Source organism: Ambystoma mexicanum, chromosome 8 (assembly GCF_040938575.1).
Source record: "Ambystoma mexicanum isolate Mex_15411 chromosome 8, UKY_AmexF1_1, whole genome shotgun sequence".
In the NCBI taxonomy this organism is placed as follows: domain Eukaryota; kingdom Metazoa; phylum Chordata; class Amphibia; order Caudata; family Ambystomatidae; genus Ambystoma; species Ambystoma mexicanum.
Genome location: NC_090929.1, coordinates 33,405,067 through 33,426,713, shown reverse-complemented (window position 1 = coordinate 33,426,713; position 21,647 = coordinate 33,405,067). Strand labels below are relative to the sequence as shown.

General features: G+C 49.3%; 1 protein-coding gene across 6 annotated transcripts in view; it reads left to right on the top strand.

The window, feature by feature from the left end:
- The first annotated feature begins 10,230 nt into the window (after positions 1-10,230).
- SH3GLB2 (SH3 domain containing GRB2 like, endophilin B2) overlaps positions 10,231-21,647 on the top strand; it is a 224,899-nt gene continuing 213,482 nt past the window's right edge. For 3 of the 6 annotated variants that reach the window (XM_069609210.1, XM_069609208.1, XM_069609206.1), the window contains exon 1: positions 10,266-10,423. In XM_069609210.1, coding sequence (XP_069465311.1) covers positions 10,361-10,423 — 63 coding nt within the window. In that variant the 5' untranslated portion in view covers positions 10,266-10,360. Of the gene's footprint in view, positions 10,424-21,647 lie in introns of all 6 variants that reach the window. The other 3 variants (XM_069609209.1, XM_069609207.1, XM_069609211.1) reach the window with 2 other exon arrangements.

The window sequence follows — 21,647 nt, the reverse complement described above, 5'->3', positions numbered from 1 at the left end:
CTTGGTATTCAGAAGGAATGCCAGTTACAACCGCCCCCACCAAGTGTGGCTCTGATAATGAAGAAGAAGTGTCATCGTTCAACGTGAGTTGTGCTATGGCCCCCAAAGCACGTGGGGGTGAATCAACACCTTCGGGTGCGGTGAGGCAAACATTTTGACATATTTCCGACTCAAAATGAACATGCCCAGGCTTCCAGTCAATCAAGGGATTATGTTGTTTCACCCACGGAATACCCAATATCAACCCGAACTGTGGTGTCGAGATTAAGTCAAAGGAAATCACTTCCTGATGGGTGTTCTGTATATTCATGGTGATTGGAGCAGTTTATTGTCTGATCGGACCGGAAATCAATGCCGTGCCATCAACTGCATGTACGGGTTATGGGTGTTGCTTGGTAACCAGGGGTAGATTCAATGACTTAGCCAAAATTATATCAACATAATAGCCTGTGGCACCTGAATCAATAACAATAGAAACTGTATGAGTGACCTCTGGAGTGGGTTTCAAAGTAGCCTGTACCACCACTGTCCTAACCCTCCCAAAAGCAGGTATCATTTCCGAGGGAGTGGATGAACTGCTCGATCCGGCCCTCGAATCTAGGGTCGAGCAGTCCGAAAAACCACATTTTTAGTCTTAGGACGCCGAGGACAGGTCTTTACAAAATGACCATTTAAGCCACAATAATAATAATAACAGGCGTTGTCCGTTCTACGGCGTTCTCGCTCAATTTGGGGAATCGGACTGCGGATTCCGCCTATCTGCATGGCTTCACAGTCTGTCGTAACTTGACTCGTTGTGAAGAATTTATGGGCCTCTGTCCCCAAGTTCCACACGGAGAGAAGAAAAATCACTCCCCGTGCGAGCCTTGAAGGTGGTGGTTGTTGTTTCGCAGGAACAGACGCCGCCGAGGACCCCAGAGCTGTGGAATGAATTAGGTATTAGCACAAACAAACACAGTACTGTCAACAAAGTAACTGTTATTGAAAATAGGTCTTACCCAAGCGTTATATTCTAACTGCCAGTAACTCTGAGGCTGTGGTGCAGGGAAGTGTCGGTAATCCTTCAAAGCCAAGACGCCAGAAACTCAGCGCTGGCTACCACCTGAGGATTCTTGGAAGTATTCTGAAAACTGTGGTAACGTAACAGTTCGAGGAACTCTTGAGAGCGTAGAATACTTGACAAAACAGATAAGGGTAATCCAAATCAATCCGTGAGACGTGAGCTAAAGTCAAAGGGTCCGTAAATCCAAGCAGAAACCAAATGCCAAATCCAAGGAACAAGAAAACCCAGTCCGTAATCCGTAAGCTTGAGATCTGTAACCAAATGAATCCAACGTGAATCGAAAACGCCAAATAGTGTCGCGAAACAGCTGTGAAGCAGCGAGTGATCCAAAGTGCGTCGCTTTTATACCTGCCGACTCCTGATCACGTGCCCGGAGCTCAGGGCACGTGACCGAGAGTTCGGCCTGGAACCAGGAAGTAGTTGTCGTTGATTACTCTTGCTCCAGCCCTCTCGCAATCTCCATGGCAGTTGCCAGCGGAAATGAGGGAACAAATAGTATCGCCCTCTGACAGAGCCTGGAAGTTGGTGACGCTTCCCTTGCACCACAGGTAGCGTGATCATGTGAAGGTCTGACTGTGACTTGGAGATTCTCGCTGTTATGTGTCAGAGAATCAGCACGGGTATGAGTGTTCTGTAAGGCAGTGTGCCCGGTGTGCCTGACCTTCCTACTGCGCATTGGCAGCTGCACTCTCTCTCCTGACCAGGTGTCCGGAGTTTTGCGGATGCCTCGTGCGTTAGACCCCAAACGCTATTTTCAGGGCACTCAAATTTCTCATAGCCATGTATCTGAGAAGGCGATCCAGTCCTGTTTTTTTCGCCTCTGAATTCTGCGACTTGTTCAGCCCCCCCAACCCTAAACTATGTAATAACTTCACAAAGGTAAGTTATAAACGTGGGTTTTTTAACACAAAAGTTAATAAGTGGAGAAAATACTGAGACATCCTTTCCCATCCAGAGCAGCAGGACCAACTGCCATCCCTGGATTCCCAAAGCCACCACCCAGGTTCCACAGTGATGTCACAACCCACAGGTTATGACACATCTCCCTCCTTACCACTGTCACAACCACTCAATAGCACAGAGCCCCATAATCAGGCCTAGTGCTCAGATTATGACACATCTCCCTCCTTACCACTGTCACAACCATTCAATAGCACAGAGCCCCATAATCAGGCCTAGCGCTCAGATTATGACACATCTCCCTCCTTACCACTGTCACAACCACTCAATAACACAGATGTGATGTTTACCCTAACATCATTCAAAGACTTGTTACCACATACTTCTCGGCCTGCAATGATAGGCGCAGTGCGTCGCTGCGCCGATGAAAAACACGACTGCTTGGTACGGTTTACAAACCCGGACTGGTGTCATGATGCCAGTTCCGGTGGAACCTTTATTTTCCTACTTCCTTGTTCCTCTTGTCACGTGACCGGCTATTCTCCGGCACGTGACACCACATTCCTCCCCAACTTTGAAAATGTTTAAACAGTACTGAGCAATAACCAACACAAACAGGTCTAGTCTATTCTAGTCTCTCAGGTTTATCTGGGCAGGCTCACCTGCTGGTAGATCCCATCCACCATATAGCCTTGCAGGCGGGATGATGGTTTTGGTCTTTCCCTCAGGTGGTATCGGGGATTGCATCTTTCTGGGTTATCTGCCGGGGGGCTCTCAGGATGAACTTCCTCTTCTTGCCGACTGGGAGTCTTCGGCTCTCTTAGTGTCTCATAGAGTCCAGGTGTCGATTGGCTTACCGGCCGGTCGGGTGATTGACCTGGTGGCCGGTAGGGCGATCCGGATCCTTCCCTTGCGGCTTCCTGGCTTTCCATCCACATCCTGGACTACAAATATGCTGTTGTTTTCACTATACCTTGGTGCCCACTGTGGGCTAGTCTGAGGGCTCGCTCTTCCAACGAAGTGGGTAGTACAATGCAGTGGCCCTTTAGTATTACTCCTTCCGGGGCTACAGTTAAGTTCATGACGGATTCCGAAGAGGGATTGAAGTTTGACCTGTGCCGCTGCTATGCGCTGAGCCATGTAGGCAAGGAAGTTCTTCCAATTCCCTGACTGAATGGCGGTTATGGTGTGGGTTAGGATGGTGTCTGTCTCAGATTCGTTGGCTATCTCTCGCAATGTCAGAGCTCGCGGTCGAGCGCAGGCTACCACATGGCACACATGTTCTTCCGTCTCCTTCGCGTGTTGTTCTTCTTCCTCTGTAGCGGGTCGTGGATGGCGAGATAGATAATTGGCTGGGTTATCCATCCCTGGTCGGTACTCCACCTCTCTGTTGTAGGGCTGGAGTTGAAGCATCCACTTTTCGATGCGTGCTGGTGGATGAGGTGCTGAACCTCTAAAAATTGGAATAAGTGGTTTGTGATCTGAGAATACTTTTGCCTGCTTGCCCAGCAGGTAGACTTTGAAATGCCTGCATCCCCATAAAATAGCGAGGGCCTCTTTCTCTATGTGTGCGTAATTCTGTTCCATTTTGGTCAGCGCACAACTGGCAAAGGCATTTGGGTAGACGTTTCCATCATTGTCAGTCTGGGTAAGTACGGCTCCTAGGCCAACTGGACTAGCGTCGACTAGAAGTTCTGGTATGCCTCTTGATGTCAAAGAAAGCCATTGTTATGGACGCAGATAGAGTGTCCTTGATCTGCTGGAACGCTTGTTGATGAGCGGGCAGCCATTCTCACTTTTGGTCCTTCTTGGTTAGTTTGCGGAGGGGACTTGCAATGGTGGCGAGATCTGGAATTAATCTCGCACAGTATGTCGCCATTCCCATGAAACTCCTTACTTCAGTAACTGATGTTGGAGGCCTGGTGTTTTTTATGTGGATCTGGCGATACTCCTTTTGCGTTGAAAATGTATCCGAAAAAGCTTAGTTCTTCTTTTCCAAATTCGCATTTTTTGGCATTCAGAGTCAGTCTGGATTCTTCTAACCTGTGTAAAACTGCTGCAAGGCGCTTGAGGGGTTCACTTTCATTGGACACATATTCGATAATGTCATCACTGATATTCATCGTCCCTTCCAAGCTGGTGAGAACTTTTCTAATTTCATGCTGGAATACCTCAGCAGCTGACGATATTCCGAAATTTAGCCGCTTGTAGCGTCGCAGTCCGAGGTGGGAGGAGAACGTAGTGATGTATCTCGACTCCATGGCTAACTTAAGTTGATGGTATCCGGACCTGAGGTCAAGCTTGCTGAAGATGGTTGCTCCCGTTAGGTCAACAATAAGTTCATCTACGGTCGGTGTAATGTGGCATTCCCTTCTGATGGCTGCGTTAGAGAGCCGCATGTCAATGCAGATTCGTACTGCGTTTGGTTGTTTAGATTTTTTCGGAACTACCATGTGGGGATACCCACGGGGTTGGCCCTGATGTTTTCTCTATGATGCCTGCCGCTTCTAGTTTGTCTAATTCTTTTCTTACAGCTTCCCTCATGTGGAATAGTACTCGGCGATGGCGTACTGCTTTTGGTTCAATGGTGGGGTCAATGTGGAGTTTGATTGACCTGTCCTTTAGACACCCGATGCCTTGGAATACGCTGTGTTGTTTTTTTTTTTTTTTTTTTTAATGGTTTATTCAAACCTTTAAAAAAAAACAACAACACAAAAGATTTTCATCCCTCCCTCCAATTCTTCCCTTTTCGTTCACATGCTTAAAAGGGTCCTTTATCACAACAAGTACTGGCTCGAGTGCCTCCTGATACAAAAGACCCCAGTTTGCATGCCTCCCTTATCTCATTTTCGGCATGTTGTTTGTAGCAATTTGTCAATCTCTCTGCACTAAATGTTGAAAGCAAAATGGATTCATTTCAGTTTCTCAGCGGTTCTACAATTAGCAGTGTTTCACAGCCAGCATCGACGACGTAAACTCGTGCTCGGCACATGGCACTATTGTGGGCGAAGTCAGATTTGAACGACCCTTGCACCGGCAGAGGTTTCTTGCAGCCATATGCATATAGTCTGACCTTCCTTTCTTGGAGTTTGGGCTTTGGATGAAGTTTGTTAAATGCTGATACTGGCATTACATTGACGGTTGCGCCTGTGACTATGACTACGCGCAGTGGTTCTCCATCAGAAATGACAGTGCATGATGGCCTCTTCTGTTGTCTAGAATGGTGCGGCTATACGGCGGAGATGAGATGCACACTGTGTACTCGTTTGCTGAGTTTTCTCCGTTTGTCATGGTCCTTTCTATCAGGGGATGCACTGTCTTCACTGTCTTCACTTTCACTTGTGTCCAGTGATCGCTGGGAGTGATCTACTGCTCTCGCCCTTCCTTTCTTTCCTGGTTGACGAGTTGTTTCTCGGGGGCCGAATTTCTTCTGGCGTTCAAGTGTTTGCCACAGTGTTTGTTCTCGATCACTTCTGTTCGGTGGGTTTAAGCAGACAGCTGCATAGTGGTTGAGGTGGTTGCATTTGTGGCATGTCGATCCCCACGCAGGGCAGGACTTCCCCTTGTGCCACAGGCCCCCGCACCATTTGCATGCCATGTCTCTCCCATGTGACGTATGGGTTTTGGGAATATTTTTACTTAGCTCACCCTATTCTTGGGTGTTTTGGTGTCTCGATATAGCAGCAACATCTTCCGTTGGCTTTGGGTTGTCGAGCTGGAGTCTTTGGATGGCCGCCTCAATGACTGCCACTTGGTCTTCTGTTTGCTCGCGCAGGCGTGCCATTTCTAAGATTCAGGACAGGCTTATGTTCCTTTCCGACAAGATGGCCCTCCTCAGTTTTTCAGATGAAATTCCATTTATAATTTGAAAACGGATGGTGAATTCTTCGTTGGGAAATTCACAGCCAACAGCCATTTCACGTAGGCGTGCATGGAATTTGTCCACTGTTTCATTTTTACGCTGTCTAGCCTTACAGAAATGAAAGCGTTCATAGTCAGGATTGAGTTTGGGCTCAAACATATTGGTGAGGGCGTTCTTTGCAGCATCGTAGTTGTTTTCATCTCCATGGTCTGGGATTGCGTTGAACAGGCATAGTGCTGCCGCTCCGATGTTGAGTAGAAGAAATGTGTGTTTCTTCTTAGCTAAAGTGATCTCTCTTGCATCCAGGTGCATTTCAAATTGTTGTAACCAGATTTCCTATCGAATAGCTGCACCCATGGTGAATGGGTCGAAAGGTGGCATGAGAGTGGTCAGGGCTGGGTCAGGGTGATCTGAGTTGGCATTTCTCCTTGCTGACGGGCTCGCACCAGTCCTCGCAGGGCTTGTTTCAGTGCTGGACATGGTTGGCGCTGTGGTATTTCACAAATTGAGTCTTTACTTGGATAAAACAAGAAGAAGATTAAAAAAAATGTTTTTAAATCAATGCGGGCCCAAACTGGACTGGTTTCACTCACCAATATTCAGGGTTGGTGTTTTGTGACGTTTACAATGTTCCTTGACAGTTTCACCTCTGTCTCTTTGGTCAGTGATATTTGGGATCCTTACTGACTGCTGTGTCTGTTTTTCCCTGTGCTTTCTGACGATGTGGCTTGAAGAAAAAAAAACATTGATTTGTGCTTTCCCTTTTTCTGTTAGTGACTTCACACCGTTGAGGTTGCTGTAATGGAGCTCTGTTTCTTCTGGGCGTGTAAACAGAACGTTGGGGGCACTAAAACGAGGCTCTGCACATTCACATGTTTCCTCCGTTAGTTTTTAGGCCGTGTAACGGAACGTTGGGGGCACTAAAACAAAGTTTTGCATATGCGCGTGTTTCCTCCGTTAGTTATTAGGCCGTGTAACGGAACATTGGGGGCACAAAAACGAGGCTCTGCATACGCGTGCATTTCCACTGTTAATTATTGGCCCCTCACCTCACACTCTCCTTGCTTTGTGGATATTGCAGTCCACATTAATTTCGCATTTGGGCTCTTGTCACGCTCGTCGCCAGTGTGATGTTTACCCTAACATCATTCAGAGACTTGTTACCACATACTTCTCGGCCTATAATGATATTTATTTATTTATTTCAATAATGTGAGACAGTTTAAGTATAAACTTTACACATGATTCAAATGCATATAAAAGTAAAATAGATTGATTGGAATAAAATCTGATAGAATAAGTAACATAAGATAAAATAAAATAACCTCATTTAGGACTGATTATTCTATGCACAGAATTTCCAGAGATATCAATATACGTGTAGATAACGATACATATTCTCTCTAACAAAATTGAAGAGCACCATCAATAGTTCAATTCAATTCATTATTCGAATGTACGTTTGTATTCATTATTCAAGGTCAAAACCACCTCATTGCCCAACCATAAGAATTGGAATTAAGTATAATCCGCTTATCCAAAGCTAACGCCATGCACAAATAGCCCTCCAAGATGTTATTTGCTTCGAATCATTTTGGTGGACCCGACCCACGTGGCACATTATATTACTGAGAAATTGGATAGGCTAGATAGTAATGCCCAAAGATTTTTTGATCTTCAGCCACATGCTATACATAGCTATATGAGTTTTTATGCTGGTTGAATTTAGAGTATGGTACCAAAACCAAGGTTCATCTAAGTGCTCCAAATTGTGGACCAAGTTCCCATAGCATAATTCATAGGTTTTAGCCAAAACCGGACAAGCTATAAGTAAGTGCATGGCAGTTTCAGTAATAGAAGTGTTTTTGCATAAGTGACAATATCTTTCTTGAGATGGCAAGTGGATATCACCGGTAGACAATCGAGTCATAGCAAGAGAAGAAAACGTCTGAGTCTACTGGACGGACTTAGGTTCATATACACCTGTGGTTTCAAAAATGTTTATAATCTATATTGTACAAATTGGTACTTTGCGAGTTTGCTCAGATGCTCATAGTTCTCTAGCCAGTCCCATAGGCCTATCCGTTTCGACAGGCCTTTCTTCGATATATCGTAGGTGCCTCTCAATGCAGGATCCAGCCAATCTCTTTATAAAGACTTTCCATCTGATCTTTTAGGAGGTAGATCGTCGACTCCCTAGAAATTTCTTGAGACAAGAATCTCAATAAGAAGTTCAAGGGTTGGTTGGTCATCTTCAGATACATATCCGCTCTTCTTTTGAGTATGATGGCTTTTAGGGAGGTTAGCTCCAGTTCCAATCTGAGGATCGCCATCGGGATACATTGGGGAAGGCCCAATATCCTCCTCCAAAATTTGCCCTCTATGACTTGGAGCCAGCTTAAATTGATGTTCAGTAGTGCCTCCAGGCCATAGCTAACCATAGGAACCAATATCTGCATGTATAACTGGCGCACTCCCCACATGGTATAACCAGAGTTTTTGATGGCAAATTGGTGTATTAATGCTGTTAATTGTGCAGCTCTGGTGATTCGTGTCTGTATGCAGGTCGGATATTCACCTATAACATCAACCTCCACATCCAAATATTTGTATGTGGGGGTGTATTTTATTTCACTCCCCTGCATAACTAGTTTAGGCCTAGAGAACGTAATACTCCATTAGCGCCGGACTATCAAAGTAGTGATGAACGTGTCCCTCCTGTGAAACCATTCACTGTGACCAATGAGCAACTCCTTGTCAAAATCAAATCTTTAAAATCATCAAGAGCGCCAGGACCCAACGGCCTAGCTAATGTTGTTCTGAAGAGTAATCCTGATTTCTGGGCCAGCTTAATAAAGATCATATTCGATAAAATATTGGAGACTGGTAATATCCCGGCCTCATGGCAAACTTCCATACTTATTTCAGTCTCCAAGAGAGGAAATAGACTGGAACCTGGAAATTACAGACTGCTATCGATGTTGAATTGCACAGATAAGCTATTTGCGTCGCTGCTCTTGGAAAAATTGGAGGCGTGGGCTGATAAATTTGGAATACTCAACCACTTCCAAAGTGGATTCAGGAAAGGTTACACTACTACCATGAACCTAATGATCATTGATCTGCTGAGGACGAGAGCTAAGAACCGTGGGAAACCCCCTCAGTACGCCCTCTTCATAGTCTTCCGCGCGGCCTTTGATACCGTCCCTCATGAAAAACTTTGGCTAAAATTAAAATGATTAGGCTGCCCTGATGAACTCCTCTACTACCTGAGAGCTTTACATCTAAATACCTCGGCCAAACTGAAGTTGGATTCCCAAGGCCATATGACTTTCCCAATAATGCAGAATAGAGGAATAAAACAGGGTTGTGTTACAGCTCCTTTCTTGTACAATTTATTTACTTATGACCTTCCCATAGCGGTCTCTGTAGTGCACAATTGCCCCCCCTCGGATCGGATCTGAGCACTGTTCAGTGCTTGCATATGCTGATGATCTGATCATCATGGACCACACATTTAGTGGACTATCCAGATCGGCCTGTGCGCTCTGGGAATACGCCACCAACAACGATTTGGTAATTAATAGTGAAAAAACTCAATTAATGGTATTCTCTGTATAATGATATGGCGCAGCATGTCGCTGCACAGAAGAAAAACACGACTGCTTGGTATTCTCCGGCACATGACACCACACCCATAATCAGGCCTAGTGCTCAGATTTTGACCAACTGCAAGTCCCATAACCGAGTGGCCTTCTTGAGCATATGGCCATAGGACGGTCTGCATTTTACAACACGGTTTAAGTTTCCCCAACAGAAAAGGGATTTTCCTCCAATGCAAATGAAAAGATAAAACACAGGCCTCCCTCTTTCTTGAGTAAAATCCCCCCATTATTTAAAATATTAAGTTACTGCTTGCTAAATACTGTGCGATGCGTCTCTGGACTAGGACCCCATAAGAGACTGTGTAAGGGCTCCACGGACATCTGACGTGCGGGAAAATCAGGCACAATGGCCACATGTGCGCCGCTGCATTGAGCAGCTACTCCCGCGTGCTGTCCAGCAGCAGCAGCAGCAGCAGCGCCGCCATCTTGTCTCCATGCAGCAGCAATGGCGCAGCCGCCTCCATTTCCAGCTTTTCACATCGCAAGGGGCGGAGTCCGCGAGCCTGCTGGCCGCCCATTGGCTAGGATATTAAGCACTGCCCATCCCCGCTTCTGTGGAAGATTGCCTGCCAGCTGGCACGCTCCCTCCACGAGTGACGTACCTCACTATATATCCTCATGACTGATTGGGTCAGAGATAACGCTGTGATTTGAACACCGGCTCTGATTGGTCCGTTCCGTATAACGTTGCCGCCCCGGCATTCAGTGTCTCCCCGTACGTCTGCTGTACCCGGAAGTGGTGAGGGGGCGTCGACTTCTGGCAGGGTGGGTGGGAGAGGAGGCGGTGCATGGGAGGAGACAGGAGCAGCAGGCAGGCAGCAGGGAGGCAGGCAGCAGCGCCTGTCACCTGCCCCTGGTACCCTGGCAGCCATGGACTTCAACGTCAAGAAGCTGGCCTCGGACGCCGGGGTCTTCTTCACCCGGGCCGTGCAGGTGAGAGAGAGGGATGGCCTGCAGCCAGCAGCACTCCCTGCTGCTGCAGTGCCTGCGCCCATCCTCATCCCGCTGCTCGCCCATCCCTGGCCTCTCCCGCTGCATTCATCCTTCTGCACCCATCCCTGCACCCGGGGCACTGCACCGTGTCCCCACGTACAGTTCACAGCCTGCGTGCCCCCCCCCCCCCCAGGCCCGTGCACCCCTTGCTCGCCCCCACCCAGCCACCCCGGCTCCTTCTGCGCCATCCCTGCTCCTTCTGCACCCACACCCTGCTCTTCTTCATCCATCCCTGCTCCTTCTGCACCCACACCCTGCTCTTCTTCATCCACCCCTGCTCCTTCTGCACCCATCCCTGCTCCTTCTGCACCCATCCCTGCACCCACACCCTGCTCTTCTTCATCCATCCCTGCTCCTTCTGCACCCATCCCTGCACCCACACCCTGCTCTTCTTCATCCATCCCTGCTCCTTCTGCACCCATCCCTGCACCCTCACCCTGCTCTTCTGCACCCATCCCTGCTCTTCTTCATCCATCCCTGCTCCTTCTGCACCCATCCCTGCTCCTTCTGCACCCATCCCTGCTCCTTCTGCACCCATCCCTGCTCCTTCTGCACCCACACCCTGCTCTTCTGCACCCATCCCTGCTCCTTCTGCACCCATCCCTGCTTCTGCACCCACACCCTGCTCTTCTTCATCCATCCCTGCTCCTTCCGCACCCACACCCTGCTCTTCTTCACCCATCCCTGCTCCTTCTGCACCCATCCCTGCTCTTCTTCATCCATCCCTGCTCCTTCTGCACCCATCCCTGCCCTCTCTGCACCCATCCCTGCTCCTTTTGCACCCACCCCTGCACCCGGGGCACTGCCCTGTGCCCCCATGTTCAGCTCACAGCCTGCGTGCCCCCTGAGGCCCGTGCACTCCCTGCTCGCCGCCAGCCACCCCCTGCTCCTTCTGCACCCATCCCTGCTCCGCATTCTTTGCACGTTCATTCCCTTCCCATGACCCTGCACACTTTATTCACCGCGTTGAACCTTTACTAGCCCCTTGTGGGCCATGCTCTCCCCACACCCATTGCTTTTTCCACCCCTTTTGGCTATTATACTCCTGCTCCACACCCCTGTCCCTTCTCTGCACTCCTTCGACCCCTCCGTCTCCTGGTCCCGCCCTTCCCTGCTCCCTGCCTTCCTCTGACCTATCTTCATCAACACCTGTCGCCTTGTTCCACATCCCAACCGCTGCTCTATCCCAGGCTCCCTCCGTTTACCAGCCCCTACCCCACCACCGGTAGCCCCATTCCCTCCCTGCATGCCCCATTCCCTCCCTGCATGCCCCAATTCACCACCCCACTTGCTGCCACCAGATAGCCCGTGCTTTCTCCAATCATCACACGCCCCTCTTTACTTCACCTCCAGCATGTATCCCCTACTCCCTCCCTCTGTCTGCCCCCTACTCTGTCATCCCTGCTTCCATCTACCCAGTCCCAGCATCTTCTACTTCACCTTTCCATCCTCTGCCCTTATGCCAATCGCCCCTAGTCTCCCACTGATATGCTCCCTGGCATGTGTGTTCGGTCCTCCCCACCCATCCCCTACAGACTCCTTCCAACCTCGAATCGCTCCTTCCATACTCTGTACCCTCACTCTCCTTCACACCTAAGCCACCTCCATCCTCTGGATACCATCTCTTCTGTTTTCTGGTGCCGCCACAACCCCCACCGCCACCACCAGCATTTGATACATTTCGCAATGGGTGAAGCTCCCCCAAGCCCCATGACATGTCTCGGCTTCCTTCTCGCGTGGGTGCCCCCCTCTCTCTTCCCCATCATCTTCTGGGCTTCACATCTAAGTGGGTGATAAGCAGATGACATACTTTCGAAGGACGTGGCTGGGGTACTATATCATTGAGTACATAACGATGTACCCGCGATGCAAAATATGCAGTGTTTTGCAGTTTGAACTCCTTATTAACTCGTGGTTCCCTTTCAGATTTCTTGAACAGGTTTACCAAAATAAAGAAAGCCATACATTCGTTTTCTAGTGTATTGCGAGGTGGAAAAGAGGGGTTACCCTGAGAGCTGTCCCCAAGAATCATACTTTCTTTTAAAATCAGGCATATTTATTCCCCCAGGGCACTGAGTGATCATAGAGCCCACCATGTCTTGCCCAGAGACCCTCTGGGCCTTCACTGTGGGTACTCCTGGCTTGCTGCAGGTTCCGTGCTATCTCACTGGGCATTGGTCTGCATAACTCTAGCCATTTTTAAGACCTCAAAGAAAGCATTTGTGCTTAACAAGTAGGTCCACTGCCCTTAAACACAGGAACATGCCCATCCCCCACTGTGTTCCTGTGAAGACCACTGCACTAAGACCCGCTTCTGATGCCCTGCCTCGTCTGGGCCCCCTTTCCCTGTATGTACCTCTCCAAACAGAGGCTCGGTCTCTGCCATAGCCCTGCCACCTTGAAAGAGTCATCAACCTGTTGGCACATCTCCCACTTCTCCTCTGGCTCTGGTCGAGGTTCCGGTACGTACAGGATACAGGATAGAGGCCACGTAAGATCGCCATGACCAGCCAAAAGCACTGGAACCAGAGGACTCCGTTTTACAAGTTGTCAGCGGTCCCTATCGATGCACAGCAACAGGCAGCATAGGGTCTGTTCACAAACCCAAACTGAGCAGTATTTCTGGGATGAGGGATGTTTAGGAATGAGCTCTCTGTAGAATGTGAGGCTATGTCTACAAGGCTGAATTCCTTAATTGAATTATTTTAAAGTGTAATTTGTTGAAAGAAAATGGGTTAGCCAATGAATAAGTAGTTTAATAGTAAATGGTACATGACATTTTCTGGCTGCATGTGTGAAACTATTTTTCCCAGGGTTAGATGTGGGGAGATGGAACAGTCCTGTTAATAGCAGCGTTCCCCTGTAAGAAACCACAAAGGGCAAGATTGGCCTCTAGCCATCACGTGTCGGGTGGCTCCTAGCACTGATGCAATACCAACTTTGCAAAGTGTCCAGGGGACAGACCTGTCTCATCAATTGTCCCTTCCTGTGTTGGTCCAAACCTCTTTGTGTCTGTGAGGTAGGCGAGCGTTCACCTATTGCTGGTCTCCCTGCTCTGATCCAACTGTCCATTGGGCAGTGCCCGGGAGGTAGACCAGCCTCCTCCATGGTGCGTCTCCCTGCTCTGATCCGACCCTGCACGGGACAGTGCCCGGGAGGTAGATCAGCCTCCTCCATGGTGCGTCTCCCTGCTCTGATCCGACCCTGCACGGGACAGTGCCCGGGAGGTAGATCAGCCTTCTCCATGGTGCCTCTCCCTGCTCTGATCCGACCCTTCGTTGGACAGTGCCCGGGAGTTAGACCAGCCATCTCCATGGCGCATCTCCCTGCTCTGATCTGATCTGATCTGACCCTCCGTTGGACAGTGCCCGGGAGGTGCTCTGATCCGACCCTCCATTGGACAGTGTCCGGGAGGTAGACCAGCCTTCTCCATGGCGCGTCTCCCTGCTCTGATCCGACCCTGCACGGGACAGTGCCCGGGAGGTAGATCAGCCTCCTCCATGGTGCGTCTCCCTGCTCTGATCCGACCCTGCACGGGACAGTGCCCGGGAGGTAGATCAGCCTTCTCCATGGTGCCTCTCCCTGCTCTGATCCGACCCTTCGTTGGACAGTGCCCGGGAGTTAGACCAGCCTTCTCCATGGCCCATCTCCCTGCTCTGATCTGATCTGACCCTCCGTTGGACAGTGCCCGGGAGGTGCTCTGATCCGACCCTCCATTGGACAGTGTCCGGGAGGTAGACCAGCCTTCTCCATGGCGCGTCTCCCTGCTCTGATCCGACCCTCCGTTGGACAGTGCCCGGGAGGTAGACCAGCCTCCTCCATGGTGCATCTTCCTGCTCTGATCCGACCCTCCATTGGACAGTGCCCGGGAGGTAGACCAGCCTCCTCCATGGTGCATCTTCCTGCTCTGATCCGACCCTCCATTGGACAGTGCCCGGGAGGTAGACCAGCCTTCTCCATGGCGCGTCTCCCTGCTCTGATCTGACCCTCCGTTGGACAGTGCCCGGGAGGTAGACCAGCCTTCTCCATGGCGCGTTGCCCTGCTCTGATCCGACCCTCCATTGGACAGTGCCCGGGAGGTGCTCTGATCCGACCCTCCATTGGACAGTGTCCGAGAGGTAGACCAGTCTGTAATTGTGGCTCTCCAGATATTTTGGACTACAACTACCTTGATCCTTCACCATTGTCTTTGCTGAATGGGACTGGTGGAAGTGTAGTCCGAAAGATGTGCTTAGCCAAAAGGTTGCAGACCTCTGTTCCTCAGCATATGCATTGTTTCTGGGTTACTTGTGTAGTGATCTGGCTCCTGGGAATCGCTCTGCTGCAGTGAACGCGCATCTCCAGATCTGTAGGAGCAGCTGTCCTCGTGTTTAGTTATTTTCTCTTGGTCCCCCCCACATTGTCTAGCGGCAATAAAGCAGTGGCCTGTGGCCTGTTGCTTTACAAGTGTTTGGGACTATGACTCCCATGATCCCTCACTATTTATTCTGCTTTATGCTGGTGTGAGTTGTAATCCCTAAACTCTGGAGACCCGAATGTTGCAGACCCCTGCAATAAGCACATGTTGGAGTCCCACGTAGGCTTTTTTTTATCGTAGTTTTGTGGCTGCGGGTTGAAAATGAACTCACATTGACCTTCCGAGAATAGAATTCCTATTACTTTTGTAATCCAACCTACGTTTTTTGACCGAGAAGATGGTTACTTTTCTTCATTCTCATCATCTATGTATTTCCGTGACGGGCTCGTGCTTGCATTCCCAGTATTTCTTGCGTCTGCTTTTGGGAAAGTAATCTGTGTCCGCATTCGCTTTAGTCAGTCTACTTGAGGACGAGTGCCAGGTGCATGACATTTTTTATGAATTCTCTCTCGGTTGTGGGGCTTGCGAATCTTTCACTATCCCCGCCCCCCTCTTAAGCCCTCTTTCAGAATATGTTCTTGTAGGTCTTTCTCATTCTCTGTATGTCATAGAAGGCCAAACTTCAAATTCGTGTCGTTTAGTTGCACCCATAGCTCGTGTTTTGGGAGTTCTGTTAGGTTTTCCTCTGCTTCCTCGGATTGTCATGTAAGTTACTTTTTTCTTCTTAGAATGGTTGGCTTATTCTCTCCAGCCCACCCCATTATGAAGCATTGCAATAGAGGGCTCCCCGAGGTGTTTAGTGAAGGCGTAGGGACGCCAAGTGATCCGCACCATAGTATTTCATCTAACCGAATTGCGCGCCATTGGGTTTTGCAGGGTTTCGTCATACCGGTTTTGTAATGTTCGTGGTGGCTGCCTCTTTGTACAGCAAGCCTGGAGGGTCTCATCTTTTCCATTGCACTGGTGGCCTGCCCAGTAAATGGTCAAGTAACACCTGTTTTAGTCAAACATTCCTAATCGCCGATCATCATGGACGGCATTGAGTTGTCAAATCACCCTTTGATGTTTTGCCACTTCAAATAAACATGTCCCCATCTCAACTCGACCTGAGATAAGCTCATTTGTGTTGCCATTTCCCTCGCTTATGATTTCCGCCCCCCGCCTCCCCAATATCCCATGTCAATGGTCTTCCGTCAGGAGGGAAATAATTGCATATACTCCCAGTATTTTGTAATGCACGTGCTCGCATTCTTTGGCATTTAAGCTACTGTGCACATGTACATTTTACGAGAAGCACCCTCTGTACCTACCAAGGACATAGTTTGAGTGGTTGACCTTGATACCTGCCCATACCCTCACCCAGGGAGTAAACTATGAGCATTCCAAAGAACCATTTCACAGCCCTAAAATAGCCCATTTAGCCTAGACTTGTCTCATAATAAATAGATCCTTCCGGGTCACTGAATACAGCTTGGAGTTTGTCTAACCTGTTACTAGCACTTGCCCAGGATGGTCACGTGCGTGTTGAAAAGGGATAATGGCCTGTAAAACATGCTGGCACAATGATCTTTCCCAGCATTAGATCCATGCATGTGTGTGTAAATGGTTTACTACAGCACACCCTTAGCTGGAAAGCAACAGAGCACTAAATGCATTTAACAGAAGGAGGGCTTCAAAAGTCAGTACATCAAAGGTTGGGCCATGGGCTGGGCCTGTTGCGTGGGCCAGAAGATGGTTCTCCCAAGTTGAACGCTCTGTGTTCCTATAAAGAGCAAAGTCTAGTAGCCCTTTCCTGCCTGAAGGAGTGTTCTAATTGAAACGGCAACATTGTTCCAGTTGCCTGGGGCGTAGCACGCAGATGCCTTTATCATTGTTTTCTTCTTGTGGGGTAACTTGGTCTCAAGATTGGAGATGGCGTTGCTCAGAGATTGGCATGTAGTGATGCTGGAATTGCCCTATGGAGGGACAGGGCTTCCTAGTCTTTGTCCCACCACTTCTCTGTGTGTCTTTTTTGTTTTCTGCCACTCAAGTCCAGCTTGGACCTCTGGCAGTGCAGCTCTTCATGTTTTGCTTTTGGTGAACGACACCCATGGGATACCCTTATAGCACCCCTGGGTGGGGGTACACCCTTGTACCCCTTATGTGTTTTGGGCACCTGTGTTGCCCACAGAGCAGGGTATGGGCTAGTGGTAGCTACATGATGACTTGGCAGTGGCTCCAAGTGTCCTCCATTTTTGGGTAACCTGGCTCTGCCATAGGAATCGATGGATTCCTGAAGAAAGGCAAGATGGCAACTGTAGCCTCTGGGTTTCTGTTGCCTGTTACCTTGTTTTCCTAAAGTCCTGGGAAGCCCTGACTGGAGCCTTCCCAAGGGCATTGTGTTGTGGGTACACCCTTGGGTTGGGACCTGTATGAATGGAGTCTGAACTCTCATTCTGGGTTGTGGGTGTCTGGTTTTGGCATGTGTGACACAATGCCTGAGACAGCCCTGACCTGACACTGGAGTGAATGTAGTGTGCTATAAGGCTAGGGGCTTACTCCAATCCACATTCTGTGCTATGGGTGTCTGCGTGGAGTGAATGGCCTGAATGCCTGTGAGCCTGATTGGCTGCCCATCGGCATGAATGCACTTGTGATTGATTGGCTGCAGAGTCTGGCTCAGTCTGAGTGAACGGGGAACCAATGTGTATAACAGTGGACCACTCTCACCAATTTGTTCAGCAGTTAGTTCGGAAGCTGAAACCTGGAGCCCAGCTGTAGAAAAGTCTGCTGCTGTATTCTCTTGATGTAATCTGAAAGCTGCTGTGTTCTTCCAAGGACTGATCCAAGAGAGGACCTGGATAGGAGACCACTTGCTGAGCTACAAGGGACAACCATGCACCTGCTACTTTTCATCTGTAGTACCCTGGAAGCCAGTCCTGTGTGCCTGCCGTCCCAAGAAGGGGTCTTCGTGAGTCCAGAGGAGTGCTTGGACATCTTGAGTCAAAGAAGTCCAGTTGTTTCACCCAGGGTGCGGAGAAGTGTTTGTGACCACTGGAAGCCAGATTGCTGCCTACCGCCCAGAAGAAGGGGTACCCTGGCATAGTGCTGCTTGACACCCAGAGCTGCGAAGTTCCATATCTCTTGAGAATCCTTCAAGGGACTTCCTTGCTATGACCGCTGACTATTTTTTTTCTTGCTGAAGATCCCAGTTTGCTGTGTGCAGTGTAAGGTCTGCCAGTGGGTTTCCCGCCACCAACATCTGAAGAAGAAGACGTCCTGAGGGTCTAGCCTTGGTGAGGATCTGTAGTCCAGTGGCTGAGTCCAGGTTGCCAGAAGCCGTCCTGAGGTCCGTGCTGTGGTTGTCGCACCGATGATTCAAAAGTTGGTGAACCGCAAAATCCTGAAACCAGATGCCCATTTCTGCCATTGCCCCCGTTAACACTGAAAGGCTTCCAAAGTCTGCATGGGTCTTCTCTTCTTCAGCCAGGTGTTTTTTTGGAGTCCACAGTAAGTTTCACCTTCCTAGGACTTCCACAACAGGAGTAACACCCGTCTAATGGAGACCACCACGAAGACTGAAGCTGCTGCTTTTCCAGAAGTACTTGCATCCTCCTTTTTCTGTTGGCCTCGGCATCCCAGCGACTCCTTCTTGCAAAGGGGGGTCCATCCTTCAGGTGTCCCATCGAGTGAAGCTAAGAAACTCTGCCACTTCGCCTGGCAAGTACTGTGATGAGGTTAAAGTGTCTTCCAGCTTCCAGAGTCGTCCTGGGCTCCCGCAGCGTCCTTGTGGATCCTGTTCTCTTGTGGTAGGACCTTTTAACAAGAAAGCAAAACGTTATTGAACATTTTTGGACTTGGCTGTAAAAGCCAAGATAAGGTACTCCCTAACGTTTCCATTACAGGTTGCACAGGTGGGGGATACTTGTACAGTGTTACTATTTGAGTCTTATGAAAGTATACCGCCTACATTCGGAAACTAGCCTGCCTTCCTTGCTTGATCTATGAAAATCCACCTTACTTAAGATTGTACATGCCTGTTTAGAACTGTCAGCAGTTGGAGCATTTTTACTGAATTTAAGTTTAGTATGGTACCACATAGTGTATACCATATTTGCTATTATTTTAATAGAACAGCCCCAGTACAAAGTGTTATTATTTATATGTATATATGTTACTGAACCTTATTTTACATAAAGAAGCTGTGTTATCACCTAACAGTATGTGAACATTCCTTTGTGGGGGCTTGGGGCATCACTGTACTTAAGAACTAGCCTGCATCACCCCCTGAGAGCTTAATCCTGGGTTTATTGTCCATAGCTGCTATATAGAAAACCTTGGCTGGGGTGCTCTGTGCTTCTGTTCCAACCATATAGAGGGCAGAAGTACAGATGCCCCCCCCCCTCCAGTCTTTACACACGTGTTGCTAGAATTGGGAGAGAGACGCAGTAAAGTAGGCTTGTTTCTGTGTGCACAGCCTTATGTGGGGTGCATAGTATCTTGAACAGTAATGTGTCTGGAATGGGCTGCAGTGGGATTTATTAATCATGGATTTGAAGAGAGATGGTTTGCTTTTTTTGTTTCTGGTGACTTGGTGGCTGTGGCGTGCTCAACTGCCTTTTATGTACAAGGTGTGATGTAGTGGCTGCAGCAAGGGTGCCATTGCTGCCATCCAGGTGTGACTTCAGGAGCTATAACCAAAAGTGTGATGGTGGAAGGTTAGCCTAACCACTGGCATTGTTGTGGGCAACCTTCCACACCACTGTTTTTAGCCCATCTTTGCCATTGCAGAAGAGGACAAGCCACGTGAAATATCAGCCTGGTACTGCCACTAATGGTAGCGGCCCAACAAGAACGTCTAGACCACATCCCCTCTGCATGGAAACGCAGTCAGCCCCAGGCATGGTTTGCCCTAGTTGGGCCTCCTTGTGGTACAGTTTGGTTCCTCATGGAGCAGCAAGCAAGGCACCCACGTCTGCTGGGTACACCCGTCCTCAAGTTGGCAGACCAACTTTAACCCCAGCCCCAGACATTTTTCGGCCTTGCTGCACCACAGGGAACCAAGCTACACCTCACTGAGGAGGCGTAACAAGGCTGAAACATGTTTGGGGTAACTTGCGTTTCCGTGCAGAGAAGACATGCCCCGGCAGTTCAGACTGGACTGCTGGCATTGAAGCAGGTACCCGACTGTTTTGCAAATGGCTGGTCCCCCTTCTGTGATGGCGCAGCTGGGCTACAAAACATTGTTGTAGAAGGTTGACCAGTGGTAAAGATTACTTCAAAATTCCACCCATCGCATTTTCTTTGGTTCAAGTGAAATGGCAAGAGCCTAAACCAAGGTCTGGAAGACTGCTTACGGGAGGGAGGTGTTGATCTTGTGGACATGACTGGCATATGTTCCTTCCTCATGTCTGCTGCTCTCCCCTTCATGTGCCTTCAAGTCTACTGACCTGAATACCAACGGACCCAGCATCCAAGCAGGAAGATGGATCACGTGCGAGTCAATGTGCACTGCCATTTGCAAAGAGTTCTTCTGGGGTCAACCCTGATCTGTTTTTCTGTAGTTCGGAGCCTGTGTATATCTAGTGTCCACTTAATCTCCTGTAAGGACCCAGAAGTAAGACTCGAACCAGAGCACTTAGTTAATCACTGAACATTTATTTAAAGGAAAGAAAATGCCTCACTAGCCCTCCTGCTAAAAGGCGGTTTCCCAACTAAAACAAATCTCCTTGTCAGGATGTCCAAGAACTGAGAAACAATCCTCCTTCCAAACCTGTCCAGCTAACTAGCCATCCCCTAGATGAAAAGGAAACAAACGTGGAGAGAAAGTGTTTTCACACCGGAGGGTGTCCAGGCCACCTGGCTGCCTCCCGCCACCTCCCTCTCCCCTCCTGCAGGCAATCTTTAAAATCACATTTTCGCCCCAGGACACTGTTCCTGGCCTGGGTCATCACAGTGGCTTTCTAAGAAGAAATCAAACAAAAAGTTCAAAATCCAAATCTGACTCCGTTCTTTTGGTAGCAAAGTCACTCAATTTATAAATATTCTGCATTATTCCCTCCTATTGCAGCAACCCTCTCTGGGCCTATCCGTGCTCTCTTCCCTGCTGCATTATTCCCTCTCGGGGCCTATCCGTGCTCTGGGCTCTCTTCCCTTCAGCATTATTCCCTCCTGTTGCAGCAACCCTCCCTGGGCCTATCCGGGCTCTAGGCTCTCTTCCCTTCTGCATTATTCCCTCCTGTTGTGGCAACCCTCTCAGGGCCTATCCGTGCTCTGGGCTCTCTTCCCTTCTGCATTATTCCCTCCTGTTGCGGCAACCCTCTCTGTGCCTATCCGTGCTCTGGGCTCTCGTCCCTATTCCCCCCTGTTGCAGCAACCCTCTCTGGGCCTATCCGTGCTCTGGGCTCTCTTCCCAGCCGCATTATTCCCTCCTGTTGCGGCAACCCTCTCCGGGCCTATCCGTGCTCTGGTCTCTCTTCCCTTCTGCATTATTCCTTCCTGTTGCGGCAACCCTCCCTGGGCCTATCCGTGCTCTAGGCTCTCTTCCCTTCTGCATTATTCCCTCCTGTTGTGGCAACCCTCTCTGGGCCTATCCGTGCTCTGGGCTCTCTTCCCTTCTGCATTATTCCCTCCTGTTGCAGCAACCCTCTCTGGGCCTATCCGTGCTCTGGGCTCTCTTCCCAGCCGCATTATTCCCTCCTGTTGCGGCAACCCTCTCCGGGCCTATCCGTGCTCTGGTCTCTCTTCCCTTCTGCATTATTCCTTCCTGTTGCAGCAACCCTCCCTGGGCCTATCCGTGCTCTAGGCTCTCTTCCCTTCTGCATTATT